This window comes from Pseudorasbora parva, chromosome 16 (genome assembly GCF_024679245.1).
Source record: "Pseudorasbora parva isolate DD20220531a chromosome 16, ASM2467924v1, whole genome shotgun sequence".
In the NCBI taxonomy this organism is placed as follows: domain Eukaryota; kingdom Metazoa; phylum Chordata; class Actinopteri; order Cypriniformes; family Gobionidae; genus Pseudorasbora; species Pseudorasbora parva.
Window position 1 is genome coordinate 4720141 of NC_090187.1, and position 25535 is coordinate 4745675.

The 25535-nt window shown below is 38.3% G+C and overlaps 1 protein-coding gene across 20 annotated transcripts in view; it reads left to right on the forward strand.

Moving 5' to 3' along the window:
- Positions 1–25535, forward strand: part of gramd1bb (GRAM domain containing 1Bb) — a 214759-nt gene that overhangs the window by 75321 nt on the left and 113903 nt on the right. The window contains exon 1 of one of the 20 annotated variants that reach the window (XM_067420127.1): positions 15853–15883. The exons of the other annotated variants lie outside the window; for them this stretch is intronic. Within the exon in view, the coding sequence (XP_067276228.1) occupies positions 15873–15883 (11 nt within the window). The 5' untranslated portion in view covers positions 15853–15872. Of the gene's footprint in view, positions 1–15852; positions 15884–25535 lie in introns of those variants that run through there. 20 annotated transcript variants of the gene reach the window in all.

The window sequence follows — 25535 nt, forward strand, 5'->3', positions numbered from 1 at the left end:
AGCGGGTGCTAATGTGGCCACTGCTGTGTGTTTGTGGTAGAAAGCAAAAAGCATCGCTTTTTGTACAGTATGACTGTGATTACATTAGATATAGTGAAACAGCAAACCAAGGTGTAAATACACTATGAAAAAACACTAAGAGTTTGATCTCAACTGTCAACAATTGTCTTTATTTTTATTTCTCCTCAGGTATTTAACAAATATAACTCCACTGAGCCTCCAGAGTTATTACAAAGCAACATTAACAGCATTAAAAAATCTAGGCCCGTACAGAAGCTAGTCTTCTATTTCCAACCAGATCGTGTTCTCTGTAATCTATACGGTTGTTAAGGCTGACGTCACGCGGCAGCGCTTCCGGGTCCAGACGCTCTATCTTATACCACAAGAAAAACTACAAACGGTGCTAATATACACACACACAATGTGGTGTGATACTGCAAAAAAAGCTATAATCATAACCTTTTTCTCCATACCAAAATTCCAGATGACCAGACAGTGATTCATCTTTTTTAAATTGTTAAAATATTAATGTATGTGACGCTGTGAGCACAGAGACTGTTGTGTAGACTGTAAGTATTTAAAATGTTAAACTTTTTTAAACATTTGATGTTAAATATGAATAAGTAGCGCTCATAAACGGGCGTCAATGGCATTCTCAAGTGAAACGAGTTGAGGCTTGGACCCAGAAACGGCGTTCCTTACATCACGACTTAACAAGCGGATAATCAGGGGTTTGACCTCCTCATCGCAGCCCCGTTCATTACCCTAGAGCTCAGTGTCTTTGTTGTCAGATTTCATATTCTCTTTTTTTCAGAATGTTATAATTTTGAGAGGGTGTGTGAGGATTGTTTAGGAAAGTGAGGCGGTGAATGGACCTTTGATATTACAGCGGTGATCCGTTTGGTGCACAGAACTGGAGCCACTGCTTAGAATTACAAATTCAATCCATGAACATGTCCACATCCATGACAGGCTTTACTGGCTCCGTCTGCAGCACGACACTGGGTTTCAGAGCGCGAGCTTCAGAATGATCCCTCAACATGCTCTTCTTCAACATGTCTCGCTCTGTTTTAATCTTAGTCATATTTTGAAAAATGTAGTGACATTTCAGTTTAGTTTTAGTTAAAAAGGTTTTAGTTACAGTTTATATTTTATATAGTTCACACAAAACATTTTTTTTCACTTTTCAACTTGAAGATACCTTCCCAAGACACGTAAAAAAGAAGTGTGCTTAATTATATTAAATGTGAATTTTGAAATCTTAAAAATACATGCTTTTAATGTAAAAAAAGGAAAAGAAAAAAACTGTACACTGTCAAAATATAAAAAACGTGTCACTGGGGCAGTACCTTTAAAATGAAATATTTGTATCTTTTTTACCTTTCAAAGGTGCATATTAGTTCCTTAAATTAGCCATACATGCCTTAATAAGGTAGTACTATGAACCTTTTAGGGTAAATAAAAGTTCAAAAATGTCACTGTAACCCTCAAGTTGTTCGAAAACTATACAAATTTCTTTGTTCTGCTGAACACAAAAGATGATAGCTGGAAGAATGTCAGTAACCAAAGAGTTGATAGTTGAATATGTTGACTTCCATATTAGGGTGAAAATACAAATATGGTCCATCAGCGGTTTGGTTGCCAACGTTATTCAAAATATCTTCTTGAGGGTGAGTAAATGACAGAATTGTCATGAACTATCCATTTAAGTGAATAATCAATTCACAAGAGAAGGAATGAAAGTCATACAGGTTTAGAGCAGCATGAGTTTTATTTTTGGGTGAACTATCCCTTTAATGATTCCGTTGAGAATTCAACAGAACATGGCCAAAATATATTTTATGCAACAACTGCACACAGTAGTAAACATGCACCTCCTTTGAATTCCTCCAGATTCTCCATTCCTGAATCTCCTGAGATTTGTTTTTTACCTGTCAATGTAATATGTATGAAACCTATATCAACCTACTGCGTTTTAAGGCCAGACGGGATTGAATTTTTTTGGCTGGAGACCCAAGTTTGGTTTGAAGAGGAAAATGAACTCAAAACACAAAGAACACAGCAGACAGGTTTACATGTAACAGTTCTCTCAGTATTCCTGATATATCTAACACACTTTCACTGTGTCCGCTGGTCTTGCAGCTGTCAGAGCAGAAAGGAAAGCTGTTGCTCTTCTGTGTGTGTGTGTGTGTTGTGCAGTTTTGCAGCCTAATTGTCACCTCCCTTGTTGAGGCCGCTACCTGATTGCCCATTCCTAATCCTAACAGGGGGCAATAATTTCCCGGGAGTCAGATAAAGTGCTACAGTGGCTACAGTGCTACTTTTCAGCTGTGCTGTTTCGGAAGTATTTTCTCCATTCGTTTTTTGGATGAATTGCAACATTATAAATTTTGATTTGAAGCAATGAATTTTTTGAAAAAAAGACAACGGGTGCACTTAACAGCTTTATTGAGGAAAAGAACTACAATCCCATGAATCATTGAAAACAGCATACAAACGATGGACAAATTTAAAACTAATAATTTACAAATGTTGATTCAAATTATTGCAGTGATGTTACATGTAGCAGCAATTTTAAATACATAATCAACATTTGCATATTATTAGTTTTATATTTCTCCATATATATATATTTTTTTCCACTCGTAACCTCCGCTCTGTTTCGCTGTATCGCCTCAAAACTCCCACAGCCAATCTCCGTACTATGGGGGATCGGGCCTTCTGCTCTGCAGCCCCCAGTCTGTGGACTGCTCTCCCTGACCACCTGCGGACTCCACAGACTATAGATGCTTTTAAGCGTGGTCTTAAAACCCACCTTTTCAGCAGAGCTTTTAATTGACTTGTTACTTCTTTATTTTATTTTATTTTATTTTTCAGTTTTATTTATTTATTGTTGTTGATTGTTTTTTTTTTAATTCTGTAGCACTTTGAGATTTTGTTTAATATAAAGTGCATTATAAATAAAATGTATTATTATTATTATTATTATTATTATTATTATTATTATTATTATTATTATTATTATTATTATTATATGTTTTAATTAGACTGTGCTGTTTGCAGTGATTCGTGGTATTGTAGTTGAATTTATTACAAAATGATGTTGAATCCTCAACTATTTTTGTTTTGTGCAGGTGTTTCATGTAGCATAATTTAACAAAGATACTGTCAGACCATTCTGTTTTTGCTGTAAGTCTTTTCATGTTCATGTGTCTAGCAACTTTACATGAGATATAGAGGTTATAGAGGTAATTTCAAATGGCAACATATTTTGTGTGTGTGTAAGGCCAGTTTGGCCAGTAATAGAACAAATAAATTTGTCATGTTCTTTAAGACAGGAAGTAGTTTAACGCCGTCTCTCGTCTCATGGCGCTTTTCACTCGTGTTCATGTGTTTTGAAGGAGGCGTGACTTTGGTGACGCTCTGAAAGGAGTGTGGGATCTAATGCTTTCAAAGCTAGTTTGTATTGCTGCTAGCCTACCCTACTTTTAATTAACTGAGAAACATTTAATTTAATACCACTGTAATTTTGCTTGTGAATAATGCAACCTTTTATTACACTATATTGATTGTTTAGATGTCATCTGGTTGAGTCTGACTTGCCATGGCCTCACCTTTCATGTCTAAAATAGACTCTATTCTGGGGATCTGATACTCGGGGAGCTGTGAACTTTTATTGTTTCCTTGGAAACTGAGTTGTCTTGTCCCTCCCCTCACGTGCTTTTTGTATTTATTCACCACACCGTCACCCTCCAAGCATGCGGAGTGTGAAAGAGTCTATTCAGAGAACCCCCACTGCCGTCTCCCGATATGACTGTGTGTAAGACACATGCTATAATTACCCAGCTGTACTGTTACAGCAGAACCCACGCTCTCTGTTCGCCCTGTGAGAGCTGTGTGATCCAGCTTCAGCAACAACGAGGTCATTCAGTCACTGGTGGCCTGTGTGAGAAAACATCTCATTATACACATTAGCAGGGTTTTTTTTTTATAGATCTGACAAAATAACACGTTAATTTAGTCCATTAATTATATACAAGAAGTATCTTATGCTCAATGAGGCTGCATGTATTTAATCAAAATATATTATTACAATTTAAACTGTTTTCTATTTAAATATATTTTAAAATGTAATTTATTTCCGTGATCAAAGCTGAATTTTCAGCATCATTACTCCAGGCTTCAGAGTCACATGATCCTTCAGAAATCATTCGAATATGCCGATTTGCTGCTCAAGAAATGTTTTTCTGCTTTTTTGATATGTGTTTGGGATTATTTGATGAAAAGAAAGTTCAAAAGAATAATGTCTTTACTGATCAATTCCCATCCTTGCTGAATAAAGGTATTATGTGTATGTATAAAGATCTGTACTTAATAAATATTATATACAAAGTGATGAGAAGATTTTTGACACATCTTGAATATATATTCTATGATTTGTCTGCCTAATGTTAAATGTTCTATAGTACGCGATTGCTGTTAATTAGCTTGTTTTAAGGATCAAAATGTCCTCAAAATTCTACAAACAATACCCCATAATTGTTTGAAAGCTTTGTAAATTTATATATATATAAATAAAAATAATAATAATAATAATAAAAATCCCATGTATATAAGTATTCACAGCCTTTGCTCTGTACTTTGATGAAGCATCTTTGGCTCCAATTACAGCTTCAAGTCTTCTTAAGTGTGATGCTACAAGCTTGGCAGACCTATTTTTGTGCAGTTTCTATACTATTCTTCTTTGCATAGCCCCTCAAGCTCGATGAGGTTAGATGGGAAGCATCAGTGCACAGCCATTTTCAGATCTCTAGGGTTCAAGTCTGAGCTCTTGAGCTCAGAGTTGTCCCGTAGCCACTCCGTTGTTATTTTGGCTGTGTGCCTCGGGTCTTTGTCCTGTTTGGGAGATAAACCTTTACCCCAGTCTGAGTTCCAGAGCACTCTGGAGCAGGTTTTCATCAGGGGATGTCTCTGTATGTTGCTGAATTTAGCTTTCCTTTGATCCTGACTAGTCTCCCAGTTCCTGCTGCTGAAAAACATCCCCACAGCATGATGCTGCCACCACCATGTTTCACTGTAGGGATGGTATTGGCCAAATGATAAGCGTTGCCTGGTTTCCTCCAGACATGACGCTTCCCATTCAGGCCAAAGTGTTCAATCTTTGTTTCATTAGACCAGAGAATGGTGTTTTTTTATGGTTTGAGAGTCCTTCAGGTGCCTTTTGGCAAACCCCAGGTGGGCTGTCAGGGAGTGGCTTCCGCAGGAAAAATAGAAACACAGTGTTTATGGATGCACTTCTAGGCTGTTGATCATGCTGAGTTTTATCACTGATGTTCAGACTTATGGGAGAATACTCATAATTATTATTGCCACTAGCAGTGCTATTACAATTAGTCATGATGCATGGTGCATGGAGGGTTACTTAGAATAATATTTTGTTTTTTAACATGAAATTGTGTTTTTGTGCTTTTGTAAAGTTTTGTTAATAAATTGTAAATAAATATGCTCTTAAAGTGTAACATAAACGCTCATGTTAATCTTGAGGAGCTATAGGCTAGTATTGCATCCTTCATATCTCCGAATTGTCTTTCGCTTTAAAATATTCATAAAAGACTGATATGCTGTACCAATTCTTGGTCGAAACTTGTTCGAATCATGAAGGAGTATTTGGCTTTGAAATACTCAGTCATAAGTCCAACTCATACATTTTTATTTTGGTAATTTTTAGCGTAAAAATCAACTTTTTAACAGTGTAAATATGTCAGAATGCATGAACTAGCATTAGACCCCCTTTATAATCATCATGAAATGGCAGTTGCGATGGTCTATTTTTGGTCTGAGTGAAATGCTTCTCAAACAAGAACAAATGTAGGGTGGCTTGATTTTATCCATGGGGGAATTGTTTAGATGGTTGTGGTTTATAAATTTAAAAGAAAATGATGTGATAAATAATTCACAATAAACACTGCAATATTCCATAAAAATAACAATCTTCCATTTTGATTTCATACGTACTTTCATCGCAGTCATAGATCATGCTGTCAGCTGCAAAAATAAATGAATTAATTAAAATCTGTTTGAATGAACAATGTCTAATTTGAGATCAATCATGAGATTTGTTACTTTGCATTTAAAATTGATGCTGCTATTAAAATCCTGACAGTCAATTAATAAGAACACCCAATCCACTGAATCATCTTGATTTATGATTAGTCTTTGACTGCTTTGATGGCTCATTGATCTGTTTATAATTACTATTTAATTTAATCATGTTCTCTTGTATTCAATCCAGTTTAATCAGCTCATCTATATATGTAGGAAATGTGATTAGACTGCTATTGAGGTCTTATCCGTTTCACTCACCAATATAGCTGTTTGGCAAGAGAGATAGATTCCTGCCTAATCACAGATACAGAATATTAATAAATGTAGGAGGAACCAAGAAAACATTTATAAATGAATGGATAAATGAGAAATTATGTCTAAACAGAAATCATAAGCATCTTGGTATTGTGATTTAAACTGTAACCAAAAATCAATCTGAATCAATAATTATATAACTTGCCCTGCTTAGCTTCAGTGGGAAAGCAGTCTTGGGCTACAGGGTGATAAGGCTGCTGGTGTTTATATGTGAATAAAGCCTAAATGAAATCTGTTCATCATATAAAGTATCTTCAGAAAATGTCAACTAAACCTCTCAATTCATATGGATTAGTTTTACAATCTCTTTATGAACTTTTTGAAGCGTCAAATTAGTAGTTGTGTAGGAGTCAAAAGGGGGTCAGAAAGCTCTCAGATTTGATCAAAAAAGATATTCATTTGTATTCTGAAGATGAACGAAAGTCTTGCAGGCTTGAACTGACATGAGTGTGAATAATTAAAGACATTTATTATTTACAAATTGAATATATTTCTCCTTAGAATCTTTTTGGCACAAAGCACCCATTTCCATATGGATCTCCATTTAACCTTTCTTTCTAAGACTGTGCTGGAGGGTTTGTGCAGGTTTGTTGCATTTTTCTATTAGTTAACATTGCATAAGTATATTTACTGAAAACATCCTCTTGAATGCGTTGTTAGACGTTCATGACGTTTCAAGAGTTGTCAGCAGTACGGTGACCTTCAGCTTTAATTTGCTGTGGTATATTGTCACAGCTGTGTCTTTTCTTGAAATGCCTGTTGATTAATATACTTGAAAATTTGTGCTTATATGTAAATGTATCTTTTATCTTTACATCAATTTATTTTAATTGGTTGTTACTGGTTAAATCAATTTGATTAAAAAAAGATGTTTAGATACATCTGATTAAACAGGATTTATTTTTCTTGTTAAAATATTACATAAGTTTGACCTTCAGTTGAATCCCATTTTTCTTGGGTTTGGCTGCTCTCATTGGCTGTGGTGACTGTGAAAGCTTTAAATAGAAAGCCTTTGAAACACCAGTCAATGCGATCAATACAGTGGCACGAGGAGACCAAGAGGTGGCTGAAGATCAATAATGAACAATGTGTTAAGGACACACATATAGCGCAGTGCAGAATCTGTTATTTTAAGGTTAAAGTTTTAGCTATTTTTAATTTCTATTCTTTGCTATTTTTTATTGTTTATTTTATGCAACTGCATGATATGATAACATTTACTTACAGCAAGGAATATTAAATCGTAAAAAATAACTGGTCACACTTTAGATTAGGGTCCAGTTTTTACTATGAATTTTGCCTCAATAAACTTCTAATGACTGCTTATTAATAGTTAGTAAGGTAATTGTTGCATTTAGGTATTGGGTAGGATTAAGGGATGCAGAATGGTCATGCAGAATAAGTTATTAATGTGCGTTTTATAAGTGCTAATAAACTGTCAATATCCTAGTAATATGCATGATAATAAGCAACTAGTTAATAGTGAGAACTAGATCTAAAGTGTTATCAAATAATCCTAAGGAGTTGTAAATATACACTGATGAGCAAAAACATTATGACCAATCACAAGAGAAGCAAATATTGTTGATCGTCTGCTATCAAGGTAACATTAAAGGGTGAATTCAGAAATCAGCTTTCCCTTGAGCTTTTGATATATAAAAGGTCATGGTAATATAAGAATATCCTGTAAGTTTCAGAGTTGAAAACATCCTTGTTAGTCAAAGAAAAGCTTTTATAGACACCAGGCCCAGTAAAAACGATCCTGTTCGCAGCTTGACGTTATCCTCGTCCACCGACGCATCTGATCACGCTAGCCAGCAGCAATAAATATGCCAAAGAATATAGCAAGATATTGCTCTATTCCTGGTTGTGGAAGAATACAGTCGTTGCATAAGCTTCCTTTGGATCCTAATATTAGGAATGAGTGGTTGAACTTTATTTTTAATGAAGTTCCAGCTGATGTGGGGAAGACATTATACGTGTGTTCTGTTCAGTTCTCTGTGGACTCGTTTGTAAACAAATCTCACAATTCATATATATATATATATATATATATATATATATATATATATATATATATAATAGTATTGCATTGTTACAGATTGTTTTGATTATGTTTACGTGTCTAACAGAACATACCTTTAGCATGTTAAACATGTATGAGTCAGGGCTCACAAAGCTTAATTTCCCGGGGTGTGTGTTTTCCAGACGGGCTACCAAAACGTAAACCTGTCGGCAGGCCGATGAATCTCAAAATATTCCTTTCTGCACTATTTACTCTCTCTTGACTCTCGGCTTAACATTCGAAGGGCGCGCGCGCGCGTGTGTGTGTGTGTGTGTGTGTATGGTTTACGTTTATATCGAACGATCATGCGGGCTATGTAATGCAATAATTGTCCAATCTATCGCGGGTGGATGAGAAATGAATCATTGTGTTTGTTTGTTAAAGACGTACTTGAATCATTCCAGTTGCCGCTTTCAAAACAAACAATCCCTCCCTCGTGTGAACTGAACTGACAGGGGCATAGATATGACAGGAGCTGAAGCTCATTAAATATGCACATTTTATCCAATCTTAGCCGTGGACGTTTACTTCCAAGTCTCCAGTGTGTCACACCGATCAAAACCCAGCGTTCAGAAGACAGCCTCAAAACCAGTGTAGAAAATAGCCTATTTCTTATTACTTATGATGTTTTTGAATGTAAAAACCACATACGTCATTAGTTGACCTCAGACTACAGTATATAAAAATTAAATAAAACAGTCCATGACACCTTTAATATCTGGGTTGATTAGATCGTAAGCAAACAATCAGTTTTCGTAATCATGTGTTGGATGGCGGAATAAAGATCTGAGCAACTTTGACAAGAGGCAAATTGTTAGAGCAAGCCGACTGAGTCTTAATATCTCTGAAACGACAAGGCTTGTGTGTTTCTCCTGGTCAGCGTCCGAAGAGGGGCAAACCACAGACCAGTGACAGGGTGTTGGGCGCCTAAGGCTCATCGATGTACAAGGGCAGTGATGCTCTCCTGTCTTCTCTAAGCCAACAGAAGGCCTGCTGTGGCACACGTCATACAAATTATGATGGTAATGGGAGAAATGTGTTTTGCACTGTGCGGCGTAGAGGAATTTGTAGCTGCAGACCAATCAGAGTGTCTTTGATGACCTTTTTCTCCATTGAAAGTGTCTACAATGAGCACGTAATCATCTGAACTGGACCTTTGGAGCAGTGGAAGAAAGTCACCAGGTGCAATGAGTCTCATTTTCTTTTGAATAATGGGGACAGCTGTGTCCCAACCGTTTACCTGGGAAAGTGATGGCATCAGGATCACTGTGGGATGATGCCAAGCCAGTGGAGGGATAGTGACACTCTGGTCAATGTTCTCCTTGGAAACCCTGGGTCCAGTCATTTGTGTGGATGTAAATGTGACATGTGCCACCTACCTTAACATTGTTGCATAGAACAGTCCTTCATAACAATGATGTTCTCTGGTAGAAACATCTGGTAGCTGGCTCGTATCCTACAGGACTTGAAGGATCTGCGGCGGTCTGTCAGAGACCACAGCCTCAGTGGTTTGACACTGTTTTGACAGCACATGGAGGACCAATATCATATTAGGCAGTTGATCTTAATGTTTTGGCTCATCGGTGTATAATCCCTAATGCCCTGGCATCAACCTAATTGGACGTTGGAGGAATATGTGGGAATCGCATTGTGGCTGAGTGGCTCTACATATACTGTGGGGGCTGTGGAGGAACGCGGCACTCCCGCAATACCCGACAGTCTAGGGTTTAGTCCCGTCCTAGCCTCTGTCCAGGTCTTTGCTCCGGTGGTCTCTCCTCCGGTGGTCCTGAGTCCGGTGGTCCCTGCTCCGGTGGTCCCTGCTTCGGTGGTCCCTGCTCCGGTGGGCCTGAGTCCAGTGGTCTCTGCTCCGGTGGTCCCGACTCCGGTGGTCCCGAGTCCAGTGGTCCCTGCTCCGGGGGTCCCTGCTCTGGTGGTCCCTGCTCCGGTGGTCTCGAGTCCAGTGGTCCTTGCTCCGGTGGTCCCTGCTCCGGTGGTCTCTGCTCCGGTGGTCCCTGCTCTGGTGGTCTCTGCTCCGGTGGTCCCGAGTCCAGTGGTCTCTGCTCCAGTGGTCTCTGCTCCGGTGATTTCAATCTCAGAGATCGCCACGGAGGTTGCTGCCATCCCGGACGCGTTGCGCAGGCACCTTTCTCTGCCCATACCGCCCAGGAGCCTTGCTCTTTCCACACTGCCCTGGCCTCCCAAATTCTGCGTCCCTCCCGTCCCGCCCTGGTCCATCCCGCCCCTGGGCCTGCCTCCGCTCCACCTCCCTCCTGGACATTTTAGGAGCGTCTGGTAGCCGCTCCATTGAGGGGAGGTTATGTCACGATCCCAGCTCTAGGTCTTTTGTTTAGTATGGACTTTTATGTTGAAGTGCCTTCTGTTTTCATTGTTTCTATGTTCTCTTCCTGTTTGGTTTTCTGTCTCTCCTTGTTGTCATATCAGTTGTTATGGCTACCTTCATTGTACACACCTGCAGTCTATCTACTCATTGTTTTGTGTATTTAAGGTCTTGGTTTTCATGTAGGGTTTGCGAGTCGTCAATTGTAAGTCTGGATGTTCTGACCTGTGTTTACTGTTCTCTGGTATGGATCGTGTTTGTTTTCTGATTCTGATGTCCCTGTACTTTTCTGAGGAGTCTTGGAATCAAATGTGTGCGTGCAAATGGATTATTTCTCAGATTCTTTTCTCAGTGATCCGTTACATGGGTAACCAAAAAAGTGCACTTAGTCAGAGACGTTTTAAACTATCACTCCTCTGTATTTTCCTTGCATAAATTGCCATATTTACATTTTTAATTAAGACAGAAATCAATATGGCATGATCACGAATGTGCAATAGCAACTAAGAAAATAAATCTTGTGTTGTTTTTGTGCCTTTTTGCCTTTTTCATAAAAACCACCTTTAAAAGCAAGTGTCCTGGAAAAAACACTAATTATATGCCTGTTGCTAAGCAGCAAACACATTTTTTTTAATGTGAAGTTAATTACAATGATTAAGTACAGTGAATGCTAAGCTATGACACAAAAGACCCAACACATAGCTGATTATTTGCATACATTTATGCCTAGAATTCACCACAGATTTTTTTTAAAAAATGTTTCCAGGCTTATGAAGCTACAACAAATATTAAATCAGTAGCACTTTATTTTACAGTCCTGTTCTGCATGTACATACGATGTGCTTATTGTAGTAATTGCAATAACTGGGTAATAACTAGGTATTAGCCATAAACCAATCCCCTTTAACCTTACCATAACCCATGTAGTTACCTTATATAACACAGTACTGTACACTGTACCAAGTGCAACCATTAAACCTAATAGGCAGCTTACTGAGCAAACTGTAATGTGTCAAATGCACAATAATGGTCAAATGTGCATCAGGGGCATTTAGTACCGTATACCCGAATATAAGACAAGGTTTTGTGTCCTAAAAATAGACTGACAATTGGGGGGTCGTCTTATATTCGCGATATAGACAAAATCACATATTAAACTGACGCTTGCACAGCCTCTCGAGGATAAATCACAACACATGAACGCCGCTCACACTGAGAAACAGCGGTAAACATTCAAAATGTGGAGTTATTTATAACATATGATACAATTAAACAACATCACTCAACCAAAAGAGTGTTTTCCTTAATACCATCACAATTGAAAATGTCACTGATAATTAACATTAAATCACTTACATTTTAGAATCAGCATTGAGTGTTTTTGTTCTACATTGTGCGTTACTGAATGATTCAGTGTTTGAATGAATCGGTTGAATCAAAGATTCAATAACCTGTTCGTAAATGACTGCCTCAATCTTGAATGAATCAGCCATTTGAATAAATGACTCACTCATTAAGACTAACCTACTGCCACCTACTGCTGGTGCTATAGTTTCATGTTTAAACATACTTTCTAAAATGTCTTATTTATCCAAAAATACAAATCTCATAACATTATTTAATGCAGTTTTAATTGTTCAGTGTAAATTATTTAATCATTATTTAATTATTTATATCCAGACAAGTATATTTTTTACTTGGACAAGTGAACGGCTGATTTACTTATCCGAAGGACAAGCACATGAACATGCTTGAGAGAGAGAGAGAGAGAGAGAGCTTCAACTCTTCTGGGAAAAGTTTAGGAGTATGTTTATTTGAGTTTTTGAAGATTATTGTAAATGCGCATTTGTGAGGTCAGGCAATGATGTTGAAGGACTGGCTCTGAGTTTTCCTCTCTAAATCATCCTAAAGATATAATCCCCTCTCCACCAAACTTTACACTTGACACAATGCGCTTGGAGATGTAAGGTCGGTAAAGTTGTCTATGATTTTAAGTGGCTCAGTTGCTGTTGTTCCCAATTGCTTTCACTTTTTTATAATATCACTAACAGTTGATTGTGGAATATTTAGTAGTGAGGAAATTTCAGAAATGGACTCATTGCACAGGTGGCAACCTATCACGGCACCACTCCTGAGGGCGACCCATTCTTTCGCAAATGTTTGCTGAACCGTCTGCATGCCTAGTGCTTGATTTTATACACATGTGGCCAAGGAAGTAATTGGGACACCTCAATTCAATGATTTGGAGGAGTGTCCCAATACCTTTGACAATATAGTGCATATAGGCCTAAAAATTATAATTTTCTTACATGATGAAATAAGGTAGGAGACCCAGATCAGAAAGTTGTCATGGAGAACAACATACACTCTAAAAAAATACTGGAATGTTTCAACCCAAATAAAACCCAATCATTGGGTTCAATTTTCAATTAAAATGTTAACCCAACAGTTTGGTTTGTCTGCATTTGAATATTTTAGAGTGTAGGGAGCAGAATGAGTAATGAGACACATATAATCCACTGCCTGTTTCTATTACATAAATATTTCTTAAATGTATCCTACTGGTTCAAATAAATAAATAAATAAACAAACAAACAAATAAATAAATAAATATTTCTGTGGTGGCAATAATCTGATTCAACCAGTAACCCCTTTTTTAACTGGAACAAAGCTAAAGATCATATAACATCTTTGACTTTTAAAACACGCTATAAAGTTAGTATCTAGTTTATATTCAGCTCTCATAAGGTTGGTTAAACTCATAAAGTATCCAGCTGACACTTTAATGTTAGGTCGGCCCTCTCTCTCTCTTCGAATACAGCAGAGATTGTATCAGAAGGTCTTAATATCATAGCAGCCTCTCTCTCTCTCTCTCTCTCTCTCTCTCTCTCTCTCTCCCTCTCTCTCTCTCTCTCTCTCTCTGCGTCACTCATCGGTGTTGTGCTCAGCACGCGCTCGGTACTGATAGGCCAGTGCGCGGTGGTCTGCTCCGCTTCCAGAGTAACGGCTCGACTGAACTCCTCCTCTGAGGAGCAGTGATTGCTTTCCTGCGCGACTTCTCCTCCTCCGTGACCGTGACTGTCTAACGGGAGTCAATAATGAAATGAATGCGCGGTGTGTTGTTTTTAAAGTTACGGACTTCACTAAAAGCATCAAAACTGGCGCAGATCATTTTTCCAGCTGCCTAGGTCGGTTTGACATGAAGAAACAGACTTTTACTGAGTTGTAATGTTGCGACTTCTTTTACCACGCGAGATGTCAATCATTACATCTGCAGAGTGCGCGAGCTGGACATCGCGACAGGTAAAGGTGAGTTATATAGTTTACAGTTATAGTTTTTGTTGTCATTTTTCATGATGCTTGCACTAGTTCGTAGTACACGCTTTAGTATGCGCGAGATTTAAGACACACAACTAAGCTATAGATGTAACGAGTTACTGTGGTGGAGACGTGGAAATTCATATAAGATATTATGGCCAATGAAAGTGTCAGTTGCCATGGGTTACACGAGAATGAATTAAACAGATGGTAGCAGAGATAACATAAGTTATATGAGTCCATAGTCTGGCTGCTGACTTTAGAGACTCGGTGTCACCTCGGTGCAGTGTGCACTCTGTGCCAAATATCAGGAAATTACATTATATTATACACTAACAGTCAAAAGTTTGGACACACCTTTCCATCAAAGATAATTGGAAAGTGTGCACAAACTTTTGAATGTGTGTGTCTGCGTGTGTGTGTATATGTGTATATATATATATATATATATATATATATATATATATATATATATATATATATATATATATATATATATATATATATATATTCTCTCTCTCTCTCTTCATTATCAATGTTTTAGAACAAATAATTTTAACTGCATACCGTTGGAATGTTGAAAAATCTGGAATGTTTGATTCATTGGTCAGTCATTCCTGAGTCAAATATTTCTGAATAATAACTGTTGCTCCTCAACTAACAGCGAACGCTCTCAGAACTTTAGCTAACGTTCAACCAAGGTTCTCTCAAAGTTATGAGCAAACATTACTAGAACATTCTATTCAGACTTCAGGTCAGAGTTCAGGTCTAATGTTCTTAAAATGTTAGCACAAAACATATTTTCTGAAACATTTAGTTGGATGTTCGACTAATATTTTTTAAATGTTTTTACTTCCTCAGAGAGAAAATTCTAAAATGATTGTCCAATAATGTCTTCATATTAAAATGAAATGTTCTCTTTAAGGTTTAGTTCACTTTTAAATGAAAAATGAGTCCATGATTTACTCACCCTCAAGCCATTCTAGGTGTATGTGACTTCATTCTCTCCGATGAACACAGAGTTATATTAATAAATATCCTGAAGATTTCAAGCTCATAATGGCATTGAATGGGGCTCACGAGTTTGAAGCTCAGAAATGTTAATGCATCATAAACATACTCCACATATCTAAAACTTTATAAAGTATAGGCTGACCGCCTTCTGTATTCAACTTATGAAAAAGCAAAAGTGTGAGTGTTTTGAACTGCGAGAGGCGTCATGTTCTGCTTCAAACTCAATGGATCCCTTCACATCCATTATAAAGCTTGGAAGAGCCAGGATATGAATTATAATGCAAATATTCTTCATCAGAAAGAAGAAAGTCATATATATGGCTTGAGAGTGAGTAAATCATATGGTAATTTTCATTTTAAAGTGAAATAATCCTTTAATGTTTGCTTAATCAAAAAAGTGTATTCTCTTTAAAGCTGCACTATGTAATTTTTCTGTCCGCTAGAGGGCGCCTATTTAAAACAAAGGTGTAGGTTGATGAAACCAAGTTTGAGCTCAGAATCTTGGGACACGTGGTCTTCACATCATAGCTGATGGAAAAGAATCGGATAGGACTCAAGGAAATCATGTTCATGGATGCGGTTATTAATGTTACAGTGTTGAGCAGCTGATCAAGGCCGCTGGAGCGATTGTTGAGCAACACACGGCTCACAAGCAGCAAGACTTTTATTATGACGGGACAGGACACAGTCGCTGGCGCCATTTCCGCTTTTCCGGTCATGAGTATGAGGTAACGCAGCTCTGTTTATCATATTAGTCACATTTAAGTGTGTTTAACATGATGTTATGACATTACTCTGTGCGTTCGCTCAGCGGCTGCTGTGACACTTGTTCACACTGCTAAGAGTAAAGCCGAAAACCGAGGGTAACACAGATATTAGGGATGCACCGGTTGACCGGCCAACAATCGGAACCGGCCGGTTTTTGCTTCTAGCGCGCGACCGGCAACTAGCCGTTTTTTTTTTTTTGTTTCCGCCGTTTTTTCCGGAAGTGCGCCCGCTTGCGCAATCCACATACGCTTATATTGCAATCGTTCGCGAGCATGTCACTTGTGTGGAAGTATTTTGCAATATGCGAGCAGGACGTGAAGACTGCAATCTGCAATGTCTGCAAAGGACGAGTTAATCGCGGAGGAACAACAGCAAAGACATTCGGTACAACAAACTTGATCAGACATTTAAAAGTTCATCACCCAAAAGAACACGAAGAGTATCGACAATCTGTTGATGATGCAAAACAGCCAAAACCTTCATCACTCACTCAACCATCAGTAAAATCCATAATTTAAAAAAAACAGAATTACAGCAGAGATAGTCCAAAAGCGCAAGCCATTACAAAGAAAGTAATGGAATTTATTGTACTGGATGACCAGCCGTTTTCGGTTGTAGAAGACCAAGGTTTTCGTCGTCTAATGACACACATGGATTCGCGATACACACTGCCCAGCAGACGTTACTTTTAGGATGTGGCTCTACCCGAAATGTACAATGCCGTGTCAACTCATGTTCACAGTCTACTTAATGCTGAGGTCAAATTTTTTAGCTTTACCACAGATATATGGAGCGCGGATGTGAGCCCAATATCTATGCTCAGTCTGACCGCCCAGTATATTGATGCTGATTTCGAACTACATAAAGTTATCTTACATGCACAAGAATTCTCAGGTTCACATACAGCATCTGCGCTTGCCATGGCTTTTGAAGAGATGCTTAAAACCTGGAACATTTCCAAAAGCAAAGTGCACGTAATTGTGCGTGACAATGCCGCAAACATGTGTAAAGCGATGCAGGATGCTCACCTACCTAACCTGCCTTGTATGGCCCACACTCTTCAGCTGGCCGTAAATGAAGGGTTGCTTTCACAGCGCAGTGTAACTGATATTGTAGCGACTGGAAGGAAACTGGTTGGCCATTTCAAACATTCGCCGCTCGCATACTCCCGACTCCAGAATGTGCAGGCACAGCTGGGCCAGCCAAAGAAAAGGCTACAGCAAGATGTCCCAACTCGATGGAACAGCACCTATTATATGCTGTCAAGTCTTATGGAGCAAAAGCATGCTTTGGGGGCATATGCTGCAGACTACGATTTACCTGTAACCCTCACCGCGTACCAATGGAGTCTTATAGAGAACATTTTGACTATTCTTGCACCATTTGAGGAGCTTACAAAAGAGATAAGCTCTTCTATTGCGACTGCAGCAGATGTCATTCCCTCAATCGTTGCACTAAAACGTCTCCTAAGGAAAAGTGCTGAAACGGATCATGGCGTTAAAACTTTCAAATCCACTCTTTTGGAAGCGGTTGAGAAAAGATTCGGCAATATTGAACAGGAGCCTTTGTACTGTCTGGCTACGATCCTCGATCCAAGGTAACGACAACAACATTGATAATAATAATAATAATAATAATAATAATAATAATAAATTAGATAATGCCAGGCTATAATAGGACTTTTTTTATGAAAAGGTACAAGGATCAATATTTCTCCAACACAATCAAACCAAAAGTACGAGAAATGCTTCAAAATGTGTTACAAACGGAAACTGGAGAACTGAGGGAAGAGACTAGATTCGCTGAAGGGAATGAAGAGTCCATGCAGGCGTCAGCAGAAAAAATACCACGCAGAGCAAGCTCGCTGTTAGCAATGCACGATGAGATATTGGAAGAAAATTCTGAAGAGATTCCGCACACGGGCAGCCCTACAGCACTGGAAATGCAGAGCTACCTGTCTGAAGCGCAGATACCAAGAAGCGAACAGCCGTTGGTGTACTGGCGAACAAATAAGAGCCGCTTTCCTGCACTCGCTGAAGTTGCGCGAGCTTTCCTCTCTGCGCCGTGCACAAGCGTAGATAGCGAGCGCTTGTTCAGCTCAGCTTCTCACGTGTTGGACGAAAAACGAAACCGACTAACTTGTGAGAAAGCCGAAATGCTTCTTTTTGTAAAGAAGAACATGCATGCACTTTTGAAGTGAAATACTATCAGCTAAGGATTATCTTTTTTTTGGACCTTAATTACATTGACTTAATTTGGTTTAAAAAGCACCTGATGTGGCATCTTTTTTTCTTTGCTTGTTCGTTGCACTAAAAATTATTTGATTTAATATTTTGAAACAATGTATTTATATACTTTATTTAATTTAATTATTTAATTTTATTTAAATGGTAAATATGTTTTTTTTCTTTTCATTGAATTTGAAAACAAAATGATTTAAGTAAATTCTTTGTTTGGATTGTTGAATGGGTGTTGATTGTGTTGGTTTGCTGAATATGCAGTTGTTGAAGTTAATGTTATTTTTTTTTTTTTACATAGGTTCAACCTAATTCCCCATTAATTTCAGGTTGCAAACTTGTTTTCATTGGCCAAAAGCCAATTTGGCCTATTAAATACCAAATAAACATCTTGTTCATGTATACTTTCTTTCTTTATTGTTTGTTGCTTAAAATAAAATAAAATCGGAAATTGGTATCGGAATCGGCCAGTTTGCTTGAAAAAAATCGGTATCGGAATCGGCCATGTAAAATCATAATCGGTGCATCCCTAACAGATATGAATCAAAAATTGACAAGTGACTCCTAAAATAGCAATTTTCTCACAATTAACAAATAGTTGGAAACATTTGGGATATTCTAAGAACTCAACTAAAAAAAAAATATAACACTGGCCCAGAGGTTTTTTAATATTTTACTGCAAAAATACTACATAGTGCACCCTAACATTTACATTTCAGTGGCCTATTACTTAATATATTTTATTATCTTCAAGCACAGTGTTTTATATACTCTTAATATTTTAAAGGGATACTCCACCGCTTTTTTCATATTAAACTATGTTACTCCCTTAACTAAGACGAGTTGATACATTCCTCTCTCGTCTCAGTACGTGTGCTTAATCGCTATTTCCCTATTTAATTACACAAATAGTTGATCGACCAAGTATGGTGACACAAAATAAAATGTGGCGTTTTACCATTGATGTGACTTGGAAAAAGTGTCCCAATGACCCTGAATGTTATGTTATGTGAGCACACACAGATGTTTTAGTTTTTGGCAAGGTATCTGATGTGTAAGCTAAACAAGATCCGCCCTCTTCTGTAAAAAAGGGAGGGGAGCAGAGGTCCATTTGCATTTAAAGAGACATGCACGGAAAGTGCATGTTTTTTCTTCCACTCAAAAAGGTGAATTTGCAACATGGTATAGTAAAATATGTTTTGGGGTATTTTGAGCTGAAACTTCACATACACATTCTCGGGATACTGCAGACTAAAAAGGGGCATAATAGGTCCCCTTTAAAGTGGATGCACTTTAGTTTAGTGCTGTCTGATTGGTTCTGCAGCAGTGTTATTCAGCACAGTCTGATTGTCAGTGTTGTTGTGGAACCTTTTTAATGGTGTGGACATTATTTCAGCACCCAGACTTTGACATCAGTGCTTTCTGGCCCTCATCTGCACTCTCTGCTGAGGAGCCTGAAGCATGTTTCATTATCCATGTTGTGGATAAAGAAATTTTATTTTGCTTTTCGAATACAGCAGAGATTGTGTATCAGAAGATCTCAATCTCATAGCAGCAGTTGCTCTCTCTCTCTCTCTCTCTCTCTCTCTCTCTCTCTCTCTCTCTCTCTCTCTCTCTCTCTCTCAAACACACACACATACACAAACACACGCACACACACACACACACACATGCACGCAAGCATGCACGCACACACACACACACACGCACACACACACACACACACACACACACACACACACACACACACACACACACACACACACACACACACATACACACAGAGACTATTGTTGCTTTTGTAACACTAGCTCTTCCCAGCTGTCGACTGGTAATAATCTCTGTGTGTTTCACTTACAATTAAATGAGCAAAGCTGCGTATGAATGTCAGTATGTATATGATTGTGTGTGAACAGGTGTCCTTTCTAATATAAAGATTTCACTTGTAGGATTTGTTTATGCTATGCTGCTAGACGCTAAATGATCCTCATTCAAATGTATTGGGTCTAAATGGATAACATTCAAAGAATGCAGAATCCACTTTTGCTAGTTTAACAAGGAAAAAAACTGGTTGCACGATCAAAAAGGGTTGTACCTAGTCTCTTACTGAGTCATGGGTGTGTTTTGGTAGTAATATGCAATAAACCAATCAGAGACTCATCTCACATTCCCTTTAAAAGCCAGTTGCTCTTGCACCATGGTGGATTCTCTATTTACATGGCGGAATTTGCAAGTGTAAAGACTGAACGTTTCTCCAGAGAGGAATCCTTTTAATTTTAATATTTAAAAATGTGTGTGTGCATAATAAGCATGGTGTACTCATGCTGTGGACCTGCATAGGCGCATATTACTAACATGCTCTTTAAATAACACAACATATTGTGCTATTGACTTTAGACCAGGTTTTTGTTAGTCAATAGCACAGTCATTTTCAGTTTTCTCAAAATAGCAACGTGCCAACAATGCACCTGAACACACCTATTTTTCAGACCAGCCCGTACGTGGGCAAGCTGATGGTGCGATTGCGTTTGCTATTTAAACAACGTGGCGCTGGTCATGAAAACGATAACTGCATCAGACTTAAACTTGCAAAAAAAAAAAAAACACTTGCATCGCGTCTGGCATCACTGCCCCGGGTGTCTGATAGGGCCCAATATATATACGAAGGCGGTGCAATCCGATTACTTATGAATAGGAGAAATTGCAATGGCCAACATAGCGAATAATCCCCGCCTTTTTAATGAAACAACCAATCGTTGAGTAAAGTGATCACATCTCTGCAGCTGCCGTTACGAGCTCCGGTTGCTATAGAAAGAGGCAGTGTTCTGAGACGTGCGTTTATGATTGTGCATGCGCATTATCTTTTTACAGGCTGAAAACATTTTTTATCATGATTTGAGCGTTTAGAAGCAAAATGTATGGAACAGTTGTTGTCAGATTTCATTGGTGATTTCCAATATGAAATTTAATCCTAAACTTGGCGAACACTTTTGGAGAATTTGATGTTTCCCCATTCAGATAGATAGGAGCTGCACTTGCATGCTCGGGAGGCGTTTCAAAGATGGCAGCCGAGTGAAATTACTTGTCTTAATAAAGGGACTTTGCTATATTACAGTTGGAACCACAGGACATTTCTGTGGAGGTATCTTGTTCGGCATTCAAAACCTAACCAGCAGCCTGCTGTATTTAAAGATGAGTGCAATAAAAGGGACCAAAGCGCCGTAACTTCTGCCTTTCTTAGCCACTGAAATACACAGACCTCTCTATTCAAAATCCAACTGGCTAGAGATGTATCAGCAAAAGCCAAAAATGACTGACAGGTGGACTTTAAGGCATCAGTACTAAATAATAAATACATATGCCATTGTTTTAGAGTTATTGTTCTAAAGAATGTAAGAGGAGGAAATCCGCTCTATTTGACAGGACCTCTTCACTATCATGCCAAAGGTCATGCAGTACCGGCATATGGAAAATGTATGGAAAGGTGTGCTATCCATTAAGACTGTGGCCTGGCTTAGTTTATAAGTGACAGTGAACATGTGACAATAGAAACAGCACAGACCACATGGGTGTTTAAGCACTGGATTACTGTACAGACATAAATGGTAAATAAGTATATACTGTATGATTACAATAGTTTCCACTCATGATAAACTGTACAAAATGCTGGATTTAGATACTTTACATGGAAAATGTTGCCAAATGAATCTTTAATTTTGAATGTTGTCATGATTTGCTGACGATTTAGTTTTGGTGTTTTGCATGGTAGGCACTAGACAGAGGGGTTGAGTGTTGTGCCCGTCCGCTGGCATTGGGAAGCTCACAAACACACAATGCTGACCTGGAGCAAGTGAAACGCTGGCTTGTGTTGTCATTGCAGTACGTCCCAGCGACTGTCCTGACGGGACGTATTCCAGGCTGCCATGTTGAGATTTCTGCACTTTGCAAATTACATAACATTACAGAAAAACTGAAATAAAACTAGCTTGGAGGAGGTGGAGGGATGAACTTTTGTATCTTGTGACCTATTGCCTGTATACATTTATTGAAAAGATTTATGTGCCTTTGGGAAACAAGCGCTATAAATCTGACAAGGCATTATGAACAAAAGCTTGAGTTTAAACACCCGTTTTGTTATGTACACCAACTTATGTGTATGAGTCCAACCATCCACAGTCAGCGCAGCCCCATCTTTACTACAGCCTGATTAGTCCACACTTACTGGGAGCAGACAGCATAAAATCAGATGAAGAACAAAAGAATGGAAGAAAATAAGGAGGTCTCAATACATTTTTTTTAAAAATTCTCATTACTGTAAAGTGTGTGCATTTTTTACTTAATTTAATGAAACAATGAAAATTATCCAGAAAAATTATAATGAAAAGCATTATTTATCATCATTGCGTCCAATCATCTGGGCTTCGATTAATATTTAGCTATTTATTAAAATATGCTTCAATAAAAGTCATAACACATACAGTATTACCATGCCATAAATATATACTCACCTAAAGGATTTCACGCACAACCATTTCTAGGGTTTACAAAGAATGATGTGAAAAGGGAAAAACATCCAGTATGCGGCAGTCCTGTGGGCGAAAATGCCTTGTTGATGCTCGAGGTCAGAGGAGAATGGGCCGACTGATTCAAGCTGATAGAAGAGCAACTTTGACTGAAATAACCACTCGTTGCAACCGAGGTATGCAGCAAAGCATTTGTGAAGCCACAATACACACAACCTTGAGGCGGATGGGCTACAACAGCAGAAGAGCCCACCAATTATCCACTCATCTCCACTACAAATAGGAAAAAGAGGCTACAGTTTGCACAAGCTCAGCGAAATTGGACAGTTGAAGACTGTCTCGATTTCTGTTGAGACATGCAGATGGTAGAGTCAGAATTTGGCGTAAACTGAATGAGAACATGGATCCATCATGCCTTGTTACCACTGTGCAGGCTGGTGGTGGTGGTGTAATGGTGTGGAGGATGTTTTCTTGGCACGCTTTAGGCCCCTTAGTGCCAATTGGGCATTGTTTAAATGCCACGGCCTACCTAAGCATTGTCTCTGACCATGTCCATCCCTTAATGACCACCATGTACCCATCCTCTGATGGCTACTTCCAGCAGGATAATACACCATGTCACAAAGCTCGAATCAGTTCAAATTGGTTTCTTGAACATGGCAATGAGTTGACTGTACTAAAATGGCCCCACAGTCACCAGATCTCAACCCAATAGAGCATCTTTGGGATGTGGTGGAACGGGAGCTTCGTGCCCTGGATGTTCATCCCACAAATCTCCATCAACTGCAAGATGGTATATTCCTATCAATATGGGCCAACATTTCTAAAGAATGCTTTCAGCACCTTGTTGAATACAGAATTAATACCATATTAGTATTAGTAAGGTGTTCCTAATAATCCTTTAGGTGAGTGTGTATATATATATATATATATATATATATATATATATATATATATATATATATATATATATATAGTATTATATTATTTGCACTACAATTATTATAATATTTCACTTTGCAGTACAAATATTATGTTACAAGTGTTATATTATAATTATATATTTTTCATAATAATTATTATTACAGTGCAGTGTTCTACATTACACTAATGAGAATTAGGGTAAAATGTGATTGTTTAAGTTTTAATTAAGTCTTACGTAATTTTAAAATGCTAAATATAATGTTCTGTATTAAGATACCTGTACATGATCTTGAAATATTCGACTGCCAGTGACTCTCGACTCCCCAAAAGTGTCACTGGCAGATACTGTAAAACAATCCAAGTTTTCAATGAGTGAGGTAGTCATTATGCAAGTTTTCTTCTCTTTTATCCGTTCCATCAGTGTCTCGTCTGCTTACAGTTTATCCTCGGGTGGTTGCTCTAGATTTGACATCAATCGATTTGTGTTAGTTTTACACTTTCTGCATGGTTAATTTTCACCTCTTCCAGGTTCTGGCACATGCCCCTAGTGTCTGTACTTATTTCACATTTTACATTAAATTACAATTACTTCCTAATTACAACTTGTCAGATTAGTAAAGATGAGTAGACCTCGACACACAGTGTTGTACAGCAGTTGTCCTCTGTAGTAACTCCGTCTGTGCCGGAGGGAAGGGGAATCCGCAAGCTCTCGTGTGGATGCGTTGGGATCTAGTTTAGAGGCACATCTCTGTGGGCGTTTACAGTACATCAAGCAGAATGTGCTTTCTCTTCCAGCCTTTCATCACATGGCCTATCTAGCAATCAGAGGGAAATCTTCCTCAAACTCCTGCTGTGAGTCTCCACAGAGGCACACGTGTTGCTTATGAAACAAAACTCGTCTGTGCTCTGACAAATCGGGAATTAATGGAGCTTAAATAAATACTTCAGGTACGGGTTTTTCATCCGAATGCGAGGTTACATTCTAATCATTAATAGAGTCCTGGGACTAACAGATAACATAAGGAACGGACTGTCAGCTATTCAGTGTACAACATTTGTAGGCTTAATGAGTTAAATATTTATATGAAAATATAACTACTAGCGGCAGAAAGATTGAGTTGTGTTGTACTGTTACATCACACACAAAACCACGTTTTCAAACCATTGAACTTTGGTAACATTCTGATTATAAAACAAAACATTCTGCTCCTGAATCCTAATGTAGGGCAGGACTTTAGCCATTTAGGTTAGCTATTTTCTTATTGGTGAATTAATATATTTTTTCCTCATCCTTGGTTATTACATCTTGATGAAAGGTGACTGTAATGTGAGTTGGTGTCTTCGTATTTTAATGAACAGCACTCTTGATATATCTCAGATCCCAGCAGGAGCACCGGCTCCTCTTTCACATGAGATGATTTATTTACATCTATGGGTTTCAGCTTTTAATGCAAAGGCTTAACTGACAGGATACTAAGGGTGAACATACACACATTTGTCAACCGGTAGAGATTTTGGACTATCCTCTCACATTAACAATCACTTGAAGTTGCTGTTCTGCGCGGCCACGGAAGCTTATCGTTTGCATGTGTTTTTTAAGCACTGCAGTTTAAAAACAGCGAATGACGACATTTCAGTATATGCACACGCTCCCTTAGATACGGTTTCTAAGCACTGAGACGTGTGACATGAAGCCACTGCTCATAGAGCACGCAAGAACCGAACGGAGTGCTTTTGCCGCCTATTTGGGTGTGAACGACACATACGTGTCAAATTGACCATGTGTTTGCCAGTAAACAGAGTCATGTATGTCTTAAATGAACGTAAACAGTTGAGAAAGAACTGAGAATTGAGAAAGAAAACGCAGTATATTGGATCTGTGCAGTCGGTCTTAAAGTGACAGCATCCAAATGTACCTGCTGTCATTA